This window comes from Semicossyphus pulcher, unplaced genomic scaffold (assembly GCF_022749685.1).
Source record: "Semicossyphus pulcher isolate SPU_LCO1_2020_fin unplaced genomic scaffold, fSemPul1.0.p SCAF_17, whole genome shotgun sequence".
Lineage (NCBI taxonomy): Eukaryota > Metazoa > Chordata > Actinopteri > Labriformes > Labridae > Semicossyphus > Semicossyphus pulcher.
In genome coordinates this window covers 29,250,001-29,261,325 of record NW_027211681.1, presented here as the reverse complement: position 1 = coordinate 29,261,325, position 11,325 = coordinate 29,250,001, and the positions used below count along the sequence as shown (strand labels likewise).

Here is an 11,325-nt window from a genome sequence, read left to right as displayed (position 1 = left end):
TCTGTTGGGTTCCTTTGAGAACCAGTTTGTTCCTGTAAGAAAAGGTGGCTGTGACTGAAACCTTTTGGTTCGTGTTTCCCTTTAAATCCTGTTCAGACGTTTGTTCAAGTTTCATTTCTACAGCAGACAAACAACATCATGATCTGCTCGACCTAAACTCTACTCTACTTCATATATGTTTCTACCTTAAATATTATTTATTCACTTTATCTTATTTTGAGGTAGAATTCTTATTTTAACAAACTATTTTCACACTTTAAATATCTGGGATCAAACACAGATCCGTCTTTCTCTAATGTCAGTATCAGTGCATGAGACGATTACAAAACAACAACAATGTTCAGTAAAAAGCCCTAAATGATCCCGGTTCATAGCACCAGCATTATGAATAAAGTCGTATCAAACGTTTGGTCAGAGTTTGTGAGAAAGGCACGTCCCGACGTCCCGACAGAGGGGACGCCGCACGTCCCGACGTCCCGACAGAGGGGACGCCGCACGTCCCGACGTCCCGACAGAGGGGACACCGCACATCCCGACATGCGCAGAGGGGACGCCGCACGTCCCGACGTCCCGACAGAGGGGACGCCGCACATCCCGACATGCGCAGAGGGGACGCCGCACGTCCCGACAGAGGGGACACCGCACGTCCTGACAGAGGGGACGCCGCACGTCCCGACACGCGCAGAGGGGACGCCGCACATCCCGACATGCGCAGAGGGGACGCCGCACGTCCCGACAGAGGGGACACCGCACGTCCTGACAGAGGGGACGCCGCACGTCCCGACACGCGCAGAGGGGACGCCGCACGTCCCGACAGAGGGGACACCGCACGTCCCGACAGAGGGGACACCGCACGTCCCGACGTCCCGACAGAGGGGACGCCGCACATCCTGACACACGCAGAGAGGATGCCGCACATCCCAACGTCCCGACACGCGCAGAGGGGACGCCGAACGTCCCGACGTCCTGACAGAGGGGAGGCCGCACGTCCCGACACGTGCAGAGGGGACGCCGCACATCCTGACACATGCAGAGAGGATGCCGCACGTCCCAACAGAGAGGATGCCGCACGTCCCAACGTCCCGACACGCGCAGAGGGGACGCCGCACGTCCCGACACACAGAGGATGCTACATCACACAGCTACAGCTCTCTAATCAGGCTGAGAAGAAAACCTGCACGACGAACACCTGAAACAGAAAGTTCACATATACAAAGAGAACGACGTCACAACGGGGAGAGACTAAATCAGCTCTGACTGGACCGCTGGGAGACGGAGCGTCCACCAGCACAACATCACAGGTTCAAGTCCCTCAGTCAGCACAGCTCAGTTCTGTTTTCACACTTCCTGTCCGCAGTGACTTCAGGTAAAGGGTCAGCAGAGGTGAGTGCAGCATCACAGGAGGAGGAGGAGGAGCAGGAGGATCCAGGTGGACTCGACAGGTGTATGGAGCTCTCACTGACATTTCCACACAAACAAACTGTAGGACAGAAACAGAAGGATGAATGTGAAGTCTGATCAGTCTTTGAGTTTAACCTGATGATTTCATAGTGACAGATGTCCTTTGTTCGATGTGTTCATGAGGGAACAACAGGCGACAAGCTGTTAGCTGTTAGCTATTAGCAGAAATGTTCTGATTATGTGGCTGCCATAAAGTCGGTAACCTCCTGATAGGGACACCTCGATCAGGTGGTAAAGAAGGAAATGAGACCATAACAGGAGGTTTTTATGTGTTTTCTTAACAATCGTAAAGAAGTGTGAGATGTTATTATTCCCTGATGGCCCTGGGTGACTGTGCGTCCTCGTGTTCTCGGTGCTCTGACTCACTGAGTGAATCTGAAGCTTCAGGTGTTTTCTCTGAATGACTGACTCTCACCTGCAGTCACTGCCTCCGGCACTGATGACATATTTATCATCACAGGAGAAGCGAATGTTTGTCACGTGAGCCGAGTGGCCGAAGTACCTCTTGTGTTTTGCCTGTGAAAGATGAAGAGGTACAAACAGGTGTTGAGGTCACCTGGTCCACTGCCCCCATTCATCCAGAATCCACTGTAAAAAAATCACTCACAAACTTCTCTGAACACGGGAAGTCAAAGAGCTTGATGAGGCCGAAGTCGTCTCCGGTCACCAGGTTGAGGCCGGCGTGTGAAACACAAGCACAGTTAACGTCGGCCTTCTCTGCGTTACGAGGCCAAACACCGAGAACCTCGTCGCCCAGGATGCTGGGAAACAAAGCACAACACCAGATCAATATGAGGGTTATTATGTCTGTATGAGCCTCTTTCCCAACCGCACAGAACAACCGCCATGTTCCTTTGATGTGCAGTATGTTCCCTGTGCCCGGGTTCTGTCAGGGCTAGAGTTAGCTCTACAGTTAGCTCTCTGTGGTCTACAGTTAGCTCTACAGTAAGCTCTACGGTTAGCTCTACAGTTAGCTCTACGGTTAGCTCTACGGTTAGCTCTACGGTTAGCTCTCTGTGGTCTACAGTTAGCTCTACAGTTAGCTCTACGGTTAGCTCTACGGTTAGCTCTACGGTTAGCTCTCTGTGGTCTACAGTTAGCTCTACAGTTAGCTCTACGGTTAGCTCTACGGTTAGCTCTACGGTTAGCTCTCTGTGGTCTACAGTTAGCTCTACAGTTAGCTCTCTGTGGTCTACAGTTAGCTCTACAGTTAGCTCTCTGTGGTCTACAGTTAGCTCTACTGTTAGCTCTCTGTGGTCTACAGTTAGCTCTACAGTTAGCTCTCTGTGGTCTACAGTTAGCTCTACTGTTAGCTCTCTGTGGTCTACAGTTAGCTCTACTGTTAGCTCTCTGTGGTCTACAGTTAGCTCTACAGTTAGCTCTCTGTGGTCTACAGTTAGCTCTACAGTTAGCTCTCTGTGGTCTACAGTTAGCTCTACAGTAAGCTCTACGGTTAGCTCTACGGTTAGCTCTACGGTTAGCTCTACAGTTAGCTCTACGGTTAGCTCTACGGTTAGCTCTCTGTGGTCTACAGTTAGCTCTACAGTTAGCTCTACGGTTAGCTCTACGGTTAGCTCTACGGTTAGCTTTCTGTGGTCTACAGTTAGCTCTACGGTTAGCTCTACGGTTAGCTCTCTGTGGTCTACAGTTAGCTCTACAGTTAGCTCTCTGTGGTCTACAGTTAGCTCTACAGTTAGCTCTCTGTGGTCTACAGTTAGCTCTACTGTTAGCTCTCTGTGGTCTACAGTTAGCTCTACTGTTAGCTCTCTGTGGTCTACAGTTAGCTCTACTGTTAGCTCTCTGTGGTCTACAGTTAGCTCTACAGTTAGCTCTCTGTGGTCTACAGTTAGCTCTACAGTAAGCTCTACGGTTAGCTCTACGGTTAGCTCTACGGTTAGCTCTACAGTTAGCTCTACGGTTAGCTCTACGGTTAGCTCTCTGTGGTCTACAGTTAGCTCTACAGTTAGCTCTACGGTTAGCTCTACGGTTAGCTCTACGGTTAGCTTTCTGTGGTCTACAGTTAGCTCTACGGTTAGCTCTACGGTTAGCTCTCTGTGGTCTACAGTTAGCTCTACAGTTAGCTCTCTGTGGTCTACAGTTAGCTCTACAGTTAGCTCTCTGTGGTCTACAGTTAGCTCTACAGTTAGCTCTCTGTGGTCTACAGTTAGCTCTACTGTTAGCTCTCTGTGGTCTACAGTTAGCTCTACAGTTAGCTCTCTGTGGTCTACAGTTAGCTCTACAGTAAGCTCTACGGTTAGCTCTACAGTTAGCTCTACGGTTAGCTCTACGGTTAGCTCTACAGTTAGCTCTACGGTTAGCTCTACGGTTAGCTCTCTGTGGTCTACAGTTAGCTCTACAGTTAGCTCTACGGTTAGCTCTACGGTTAGCTCTACGGTTAGCTCTACGGTTAGCTCTCTGTGGTCTACAGTTAGCTCTACAGTTAGCTCTACGGTTAGCTCTACGGTTAGCTCTACGGTTAGCTCTCTGTGGTCTACAGTTAGCTCTACAGTTACCTCTACTGTTAGCTCTACTGTGGTCTACAGTTAGCTCTCTGTTGTCTACAGTTAGCTCTACTGTTAGCTCTCTGTGGTCTACTGTTAGCTCTACTGTGGTCTACAGTTAGCTCTACAGTTAGCTCTCTGTGGTCTACTGTTAGCTCTACAGTTAGCTCTACAGTAAGATCTCTGTGGTCTACAGTTAGCTCTACAGTTAGCTCTACAGTTAGCTCTCTGTGGTCTACAGTTAGCTCTACAGTTAGCTCTACTGTTAGCTCTACTGTTAGCTCTACAGTTAGCTCTCTGTGGTCTACTGTTAGCTCTACGGTTAGCTCTCTGTGGTCTACTGTTAGCTCTACAGTTAGCTCTACAGTAAGATCTCTGTGGTCTACAGTTAGCTCTACAGTTAGCTCTACAGTTAGCTCTCTGTGGTCTACAGTTAGCTCTACAGTTAGCTCTACTGTTAGCTCTACTGTTAGCTCTACAGTTAGCTCTACTGTTAGCTCTACAGTTAGCTCTCTGTGGTCTACTGTTAGCTCTACGGTTAGCTCTCTGTGCTCTACTGTTAGCTCTACAGTTAGCTCTACGGTTAGCTCTCTGTGCTCAACTGTTAGCTCTACGGTTAGCTCTACGGTTAGCTCTACGGTTAGCTCTACGGTTAGCTGCCTGTGCTCTACTGTTAGCTCTACTGTTAGCTCTACTGTTAGCTCTACTCTTAGCTCTACTCTTAGCTCTACTCTTAGCTCTCTGTGCTCTACTGTTAGCTCTATTGTTAGCTCTACTGTTAGCTCTACAGTTAGCTCTCTATGCTCTACTGTTAGCTCTACGGTTAGCTCTCTGTGCTCTACTGTTAGCTCTACGGTTAGCTCTCTGTGCTTTACTGTTAGCTCTACTGATGGCTCTACGGTTAGCTCTCTGTGATCTACTGTTAGCTCTACTGTTAGCTCTACAGTTAGCTGTCTGTGCTCTATTGTTAGCTCTACTGTTAGCTCTACTGTTAGCTCTACGGTTAGCTCTACGGTTAGCTCTCTGTGCTCTACTGTTAGCTCTACGGTTAGCTCTCTGTGCTCTACTGTTAGCTCTACAGTTAGCTCTCTGTGCTCTACTGTTAGCTCTACAGTTAGCTCTACAGTTAGCTCTCTGTGCTCTACTGTTAGCTCTACTGTTAGCTCTACGGTTAGCTCTACAGTTAGCTCTCTGTGCTCTACTGTTAGCTCTACGGTTAGCTCTCTGTGCTCTACTGTTAGCTCTACTGTTAGCTCTACTGTTAGCTCTACGGTTAGCTCTCTGTGCTCTACTGTTAGCTCTACAGTTAGCTCTCTGTGCTCTACTGTTAGCTCTACAGTTAGCTCTACAGTTAGCTCTCTGTGCTCTACTGTTAGCTCTACGGTTAGCTCTACGGTTAGCTCTACAGTTAGCTCTCTGTGCTCTACTGTTAGCTCTACGGTTAGCTCTCTGTGCTCTACTGTTAGCTCTACTGTTAGCTCTACTGTTAGCTCATGTTAATGAATCTCTGTGGTCCCCTCAGCTTAAATCTGGAGGAGTCCTTCGATAAAAACAGTAAATGGACGTCCACAGTTTATCAGCATGTTTCCGAAGCTTATCACGTTATGAAGGATGTTAGAGCATCTGACCCATGCTGCATTTCATAGCCAGCCCCACCTGGTCCAGGTAGCCCAGGTGATCCTCTCAAAGACAGCCTGCTCTGTGACCATCTTCCCAGAGGGAACTTCATGCACCTGCCGGGTGTAGGTGCTAGTGGACACCTGGGAGCGAAATATAGGAGATTCGTCAATTCAATGCAATGTATGCTGCTCCCATTTAAAAACATAAACTACAGAACAAGGAGCCATTAATAGATGTCACAGGTTACGGCAACAGGAGCACTGAACGTAATCAAACCTACGTTTTCCACTAATTCCAAAGGGGTCCAGGTTCTGCGTGTTTCTTACCTGGATGTGTTTGCTGTCAGCAGAGAAGTCGATCTGGATGACAAAGCCGGGGATGTCCTTACAGTAACCGATCCTGTTCAGGGATGGTCCCAGAGAGAGGTCGTAGAAATCCACTGCACTTTCTAATGAACCCACTGCCAGGAATCTGTTGTCTGGACTGAACCTGAACCACAGAAACAAACTTGACTTTAATGTTTAGTTGTTTGATGTTCAACACGAGCGCTTTAAGGGATGATGTCCTGATATCTTTTAGAGGCGGAGTTTGTACCGTATGTCCTGGATGGCGACACTGCGGTCTCTCTTCTTGCCCCACACGGTGAGGGAGTTGACCAGCAGGACGATGAACTCTCCGTTCTCCATCCCAATGGAAACCATCTCTCCGTTGGGACTGTAGGAGGTGCACTTGGCAGGATGACCTAAACTCACCTTGTTCAGAAGTTTCTAACATAGAAAACAAGATAACAGTGTAGCTGTGTAATTAGTGGAGCTAACCAACACCTCCATGCTGTCTCAGACCTCAGCCCTGTACCTTATCAGCCAGGTCCCATATTCGAATGGTCCCGTCATCGCTGGCCGAGATAAAGACGTCTTTGAACGGGTGAGTCGCCAAACCCCAGATCCCTCCCTGAGTGTGTCCATTGATCATGGTGTTGGAGGCAGCGTTCTTTTCTCCAACCTCGATGATCTCTCCATCTTTGGTCCCCACCAGGATTTTACCCTGGATCATCAGGGACAAGACACGTGTCAGAAAGTTTGGAGATGTTGAAACATCTTTAATTAATTACTTTAGTGTCCCTAAAATCTGGTGGAACTAGTTGATACAGACATCATTAAAAACAGACTCAAATAAACAAATGTTTATAACTGAATGAAAAATAGCAGATGCACATGGAGGCACTGTGCAAACGACCCCTGAAACTGACTGCACCCTGTTTCGTGTTCATGTAAGAGTTTTATAATCGCATCCGTCTCGTACCTTCCCTCTGCAGACCGATCGCACGTTCTCCACCGGCTGCCCCGTCTCCAGCTGAAATGCTCTGCAGCGCTTCATCTCCTGGTCCCAGAGCTTCACAGCTCCGCCCTCTTTAGTCCTGTCAGAACACAAACGTCATGCTTTTATTTTCTTTTTTTGAAACTTGTATTTCATAGATTTGTGTTTGTTAAGACAATTAAACAAACATAGTGTAGCTACATTTGTATATCTACCTGTCACATAGATTCTTACACAGATACATGATAAGACATGATAGAGTACAAATGAACAGATCGTGTCAGTGTGATACAACTCTGTGTGGGTCGTGGGGACCGTCCATTTTCCCACTCAGTTTATGTGAGTCTTTCCATCTCTTATATCTCCTCAGCCAGTGTCTCACAGAGGGAGGCTCCTCCCTGCACCGCCTGCTGGTGATCGCCTTTACTTTAACCAAGTATCGGTCCTCACACTGAACATCCTCCACTGTACGGTTACATAGATAGAGCACTATAGCACCCAGAGGTGCTCTCAGCTGTCTGCATGAGTATGGTCTACATTTGTCTCCCCACACAGCCTTGATCGTGGCTGATATCACTTCCTGTATGATCGTTATATGCCCTGCTCAGTGTTACTTTGTTTGGTTCCTTTGGAAAATCTGGTTTTATGTCTTTTCAAAAAACCTGTAGGTACCTGTAAACGTCCGAGTTCTCCGAATCAAATTCTCTCTTTAATGTTTGAAAGCTTTTAAGTTGACCTCCATCGATGATTGTGTCTATTGTTGTGATGCCTTCATGCCCACTGTGTCGATCTGTTGTCAAAGGTTCCTGCTTTAAACGTGGAGTGATGAGTCAACCAGCCGAGTAGTAACTGTGTCAAACATTCTTTCATTTTCCTTAAACATGTCTCTGTCAATCACACTTTGAATATGGCATCCTTCTGTACCTTGTTCAATGTCTTTCCATCTATGCTTTTATTGTCATAGTGAGCTTAGTGCACTTCTCCACAACGAATCAGTGTCCCATCCAAGAGTGGCCTCTATCCGATCTCACTCACTGTGCCATTTGCCCAACAGACCAACAGGAGAAAGACGGTGAGTAAATCACGTTTGGCGGTGCTCGTTTAAATCAAGGGGCTCACACGCTACTAGGTTGGCCCTGGGAGATATGAGTGGCTCCGATAAACCAAACCAACTGCAGCCAGACCCCTGGCTCCAGGATTGTGTCCTTTTGTCTCCATTGCAGCTCAGACTCCTGCTGATGGAGCGTCTGTGTGGTTTGTTTCTGTCCATCTCTGTTCCCTGGATGACTTTAGTGCATCATTGGCCTTCAACTCGTCAGTCAGGAGTTGCCAAGAAACACGTCCTGAAAGGTTAAGTACCCTGAGCATGTCACATGAATATGAAGCAACCATAATGTTTGTTTCGGAGTACTCACGGCCGTTCCTTTCCCCCCGTGACGATGAGTCCGTCCCTCAGGGTGGTGTACATGGTGAAGACCGGGCCGCTGTGCGCCTTGGCCACCACTCTGATGAGGAAGTGTTCCCTCCATACGAAAACGTCTCCATTGATAGCACCAGTGAACGTCAGGTTGTTCTGGATGGAGCAAACAATGACTTAGTTCATGACGTTGATGTTTGATTTAATATGTGAGTCAAACGTTCGACTTTATCTTACAGCACCAAAGGCGACAGACAGCATGGTCTGCATGCGGCCGTCCTCCACCGAGCCGATCACTCCTTTCTTGTACATGAGCGAACCTCCAACCAGAGTCCAGAACTTGATGTGTTTGATTCCCACAGACACAAACTGGGTATCAGAGTCCGGCCTGAACTCCACCACGAAGATCCGCTCAGCGTGACCTCCTTTACTTGTCACCTTGGTGCCTGGCGGAGAAGTTAAAGATTACTGCAGACCTTACCCCCCGAGAACGCAGCAGCCTCTTCAGTTTAGATCTTTACACAGATTTTTAATGCTCTGAGAATATGAAAATAACGTCTGTACCTTCCTGCCACCTCCACACTGTGATGGTGTGTTCAGGCTCCACTCCCACTGACAGCAGCAGCTTTCCTGTAGCGCTGAAGTTCACGTAGCCAACACCTTTGGCATGAGAACAGCGGAGGATGGACAGTGTCTGCTTGGTCATGGCATCCCACACATGGATGGATGGAGCTAGGCCTATGAAAAGCATATCAGAAACACAGGAACCACAGAACTGAGGAACCACAGAACACAGGCATCAAGTCACCAAGGACTTAAGGATGCAAGGAACTGTGGACCAGAGAACCTAAGGTGATAGGTAGGGAGAGTCCAGGAACCATAAGTTGTGTTTCCACCAAAGGAACTTTCCCCAGGGACTAGGAACTATAGGACGTACTCCACACTACAGCAGACTAATGTGCCTAATCGTCTCCTCCTATAGGAAGCTCCTGGGACTAAAGTCTGGTGTAGTTTTGGTGGAAATGCAGCTGTAATATCACGGGGGCCATGTAACTGAAGATTCCTACAACAGCTGAACCAGGACCCTAAGGTACTCAGTTAGCAAAGGAAGTAAGGAACAGTAGACAAAGGAACCTAGGGAACACAGTATAAAGGAACAAAGGATACCAAGAACTGTGGTCCCAAGAACCAAAGGCTTTAAGGTAGGCCTTGATCTAAGGATCCTTGGAACTACGGGCTCTGTGATCTATAGCTCCAAGGGAGCCCAGGACTTAGGACAGAAGAACCAGGTAAATTTGCAAAGGAAATCACAGATTCAATGAACAGTCGGACAAAAGAACCTATGATCCACTGTGTGAAATACTAAAGAAACAGATTTACAGGAACAGTGGAACCAACATGCAGGGCGAGCTTAAAGGAACCAAAGGCCTCAGAAGATAGCACAAGGAACTGAACCCAAGGAACCAAGAATCTAAGGAAGTCAGGGGAGCAAGGACACCAGAACAGGAAACAGCAGCCAAAATGAAAACACAGATATGTGGACTCAGTGAGGTGATGGACCAGGGAACGGAGGCGGTAAAGAACCACTGAACTAAGGAGAAATGTAACTAAAGGAGCTCAGGACAGGATATGCTGAGTGTCAGGGAGAACAGGCTGACATTGAGGAGCTGAGGGAAGTTAGGAAGGTAGAGGACCAGTGATTCGACATCCTTTGCTTAAGGGTCATTCACTACTTCTATATTGTATGCCAGCACTGGTACTGACATGCTGCTTTAACAGAGCTGATAAAAGACTAACTAACTACAACCTGCATCAACACAGCAAACACAAAGAACACATTTGGCTGTGATCACAAGGGATTCGTTTCTTCTAAAATCAGGAGATGTTGCCGTTCAGGACGATCTGTTGAGTCATCGTAATTATTTAAATTTAAACAACAGGTTTCTGAGTTTGTAATAAGTGTGAGACGAAACACAGCCTGAACTAAAGGGTCGGTATCAGTTATGGAAAACATTTAATCATTTTCATCACCATCTGTTGTGGCATACCACAAGGCTCCGTGTAAGGCCTGATTACATTTGCACTAGAATTGCTGTCAAGGAGGCTTAAATCCATCAAGTTCATGGTCTTTATCATCTCGAAGGCATGAGATGCTTTCATCAAAATGCATGTATACATGCAAGAAACACACAAGAGCTGAGCCCCAATCCAGAGCCCCAATCCAGAGCCCCAATCCAGAGCCCCAATCCAGAGCCCCAGTCCGGGGCCTGCAGCCCTCGAAGGAAGCGGTAGACGGAGGATGAGTCATTCGTAGCCTGTGTAGACGTTAAAGCTGAACTGAAATCAGATGGTCTGGTCTATGAAGGGTTTCCTGTTTGCGTCACCAGCTGTTCCCACCCTTACCCTTGCATCACCAAATGCCGCTCCTGTTGCATAGCAACAGATAGCTAGCGGGCTAACTAGCTAGCTAGCATAACTAACATCGAGTAAGTTAACCTTTTATTTTAAAGATAATTTGTTTCAAGGACCCTTTTGTTTTTTTAAACATGTAATGCTAGCTCTTCGTTTGAGTTGAAACCACAGACTGTATAAAAAGATGGCCGACATGACGGCTCCCTAACAGTGAAGCCAAACCCTCTCTGTCACCCCCTGCTGCCTGGCTGCAGTATAGCTCATAAGCCCCGCCTCCTCCATGTTAACAGATGGGACATGAGTCAAACTATAAAATCTAAATACACGTCAAATACATTTTTCTCAAACATGTTTCTGTCATTATAGTTAGTTCTTATCCTGCTGATTTTTGTCACAGTGTTCATTTTACTCACAAGTTTATTTTTAATTAGTTATTTGATGCTGTCAAAATGATGATTGACAGCTCTGTTGACAAATTCGGCTCCTGTAGCCGATCAGTTCCAGGTGAGCAGAGCGGAGGACGATCCGCGAGTGGAGACGTAACTAAAACAATCACTACAGTCATTGAAGTTTCCATACCTGTGAACTTTGACCTCA

At 47.4% G+C, this 11,325-nt stretch overlaps 1 protein-coding gene across 1 annotated transcript in view; it reads right to left on the bottom strand.

Annotated features, from left to right (window-relative positions):
- Window positions 1-971: 971 nt before the first annotated feature.
- Window positions 972-11,325, bottom strand: part of LOC138594795 (echinoderm microtubule-associated protein-like 6) — a 29,870-nt gene continuing 19,516 nt past the window's right edge. Inside the window, exons 31-41 of the mRNA XM_069666027.1 lie at window positions 8,881-9,054; window positions 8,554-8,762; window positions 8,315-8,472; window positions 6,885-6,999; window positions 6,438-6,626; window positions 6,177-6,349; window positions 5,909-6,071; window positions 5,619-5,722; window positions 2,069-2,222; window positions 1,877-1,977; window positions 972-1,480 (exon numbers count right to left, since the gene is read on the bottom strand). Coding sequence (XP_069522128.1) covers window positions 1,456-1,480; window positions 1,877-1,977; window positions 2,069-2,222; window positions 5,619-5,722; window positions 5,909-6,071; window positions 6,177-6,349; window positions 6,438-6,626; window positions 6,885-6,999; window positions 8,315-8,472; window positions 8,554-8,762; window positions 8,881-9,054 — 1,565 coding nt within the window. The 3' untranslated portion in view covers window positions 972-1,455. The remainder of the gene's footprint in view (window positions 1,481-1,876; window positions 1,978-2,068; window positions 2,223-5,618; window positions 5,723-5,908; window positions 6,072-6,176; window positions 6,350-6,437; window positions 6,627-6,884; window positions 7,000-8,314; window positions 8,473-8,553; window positions 8,763-8,880; window positions 9,055-11,325) is intronic.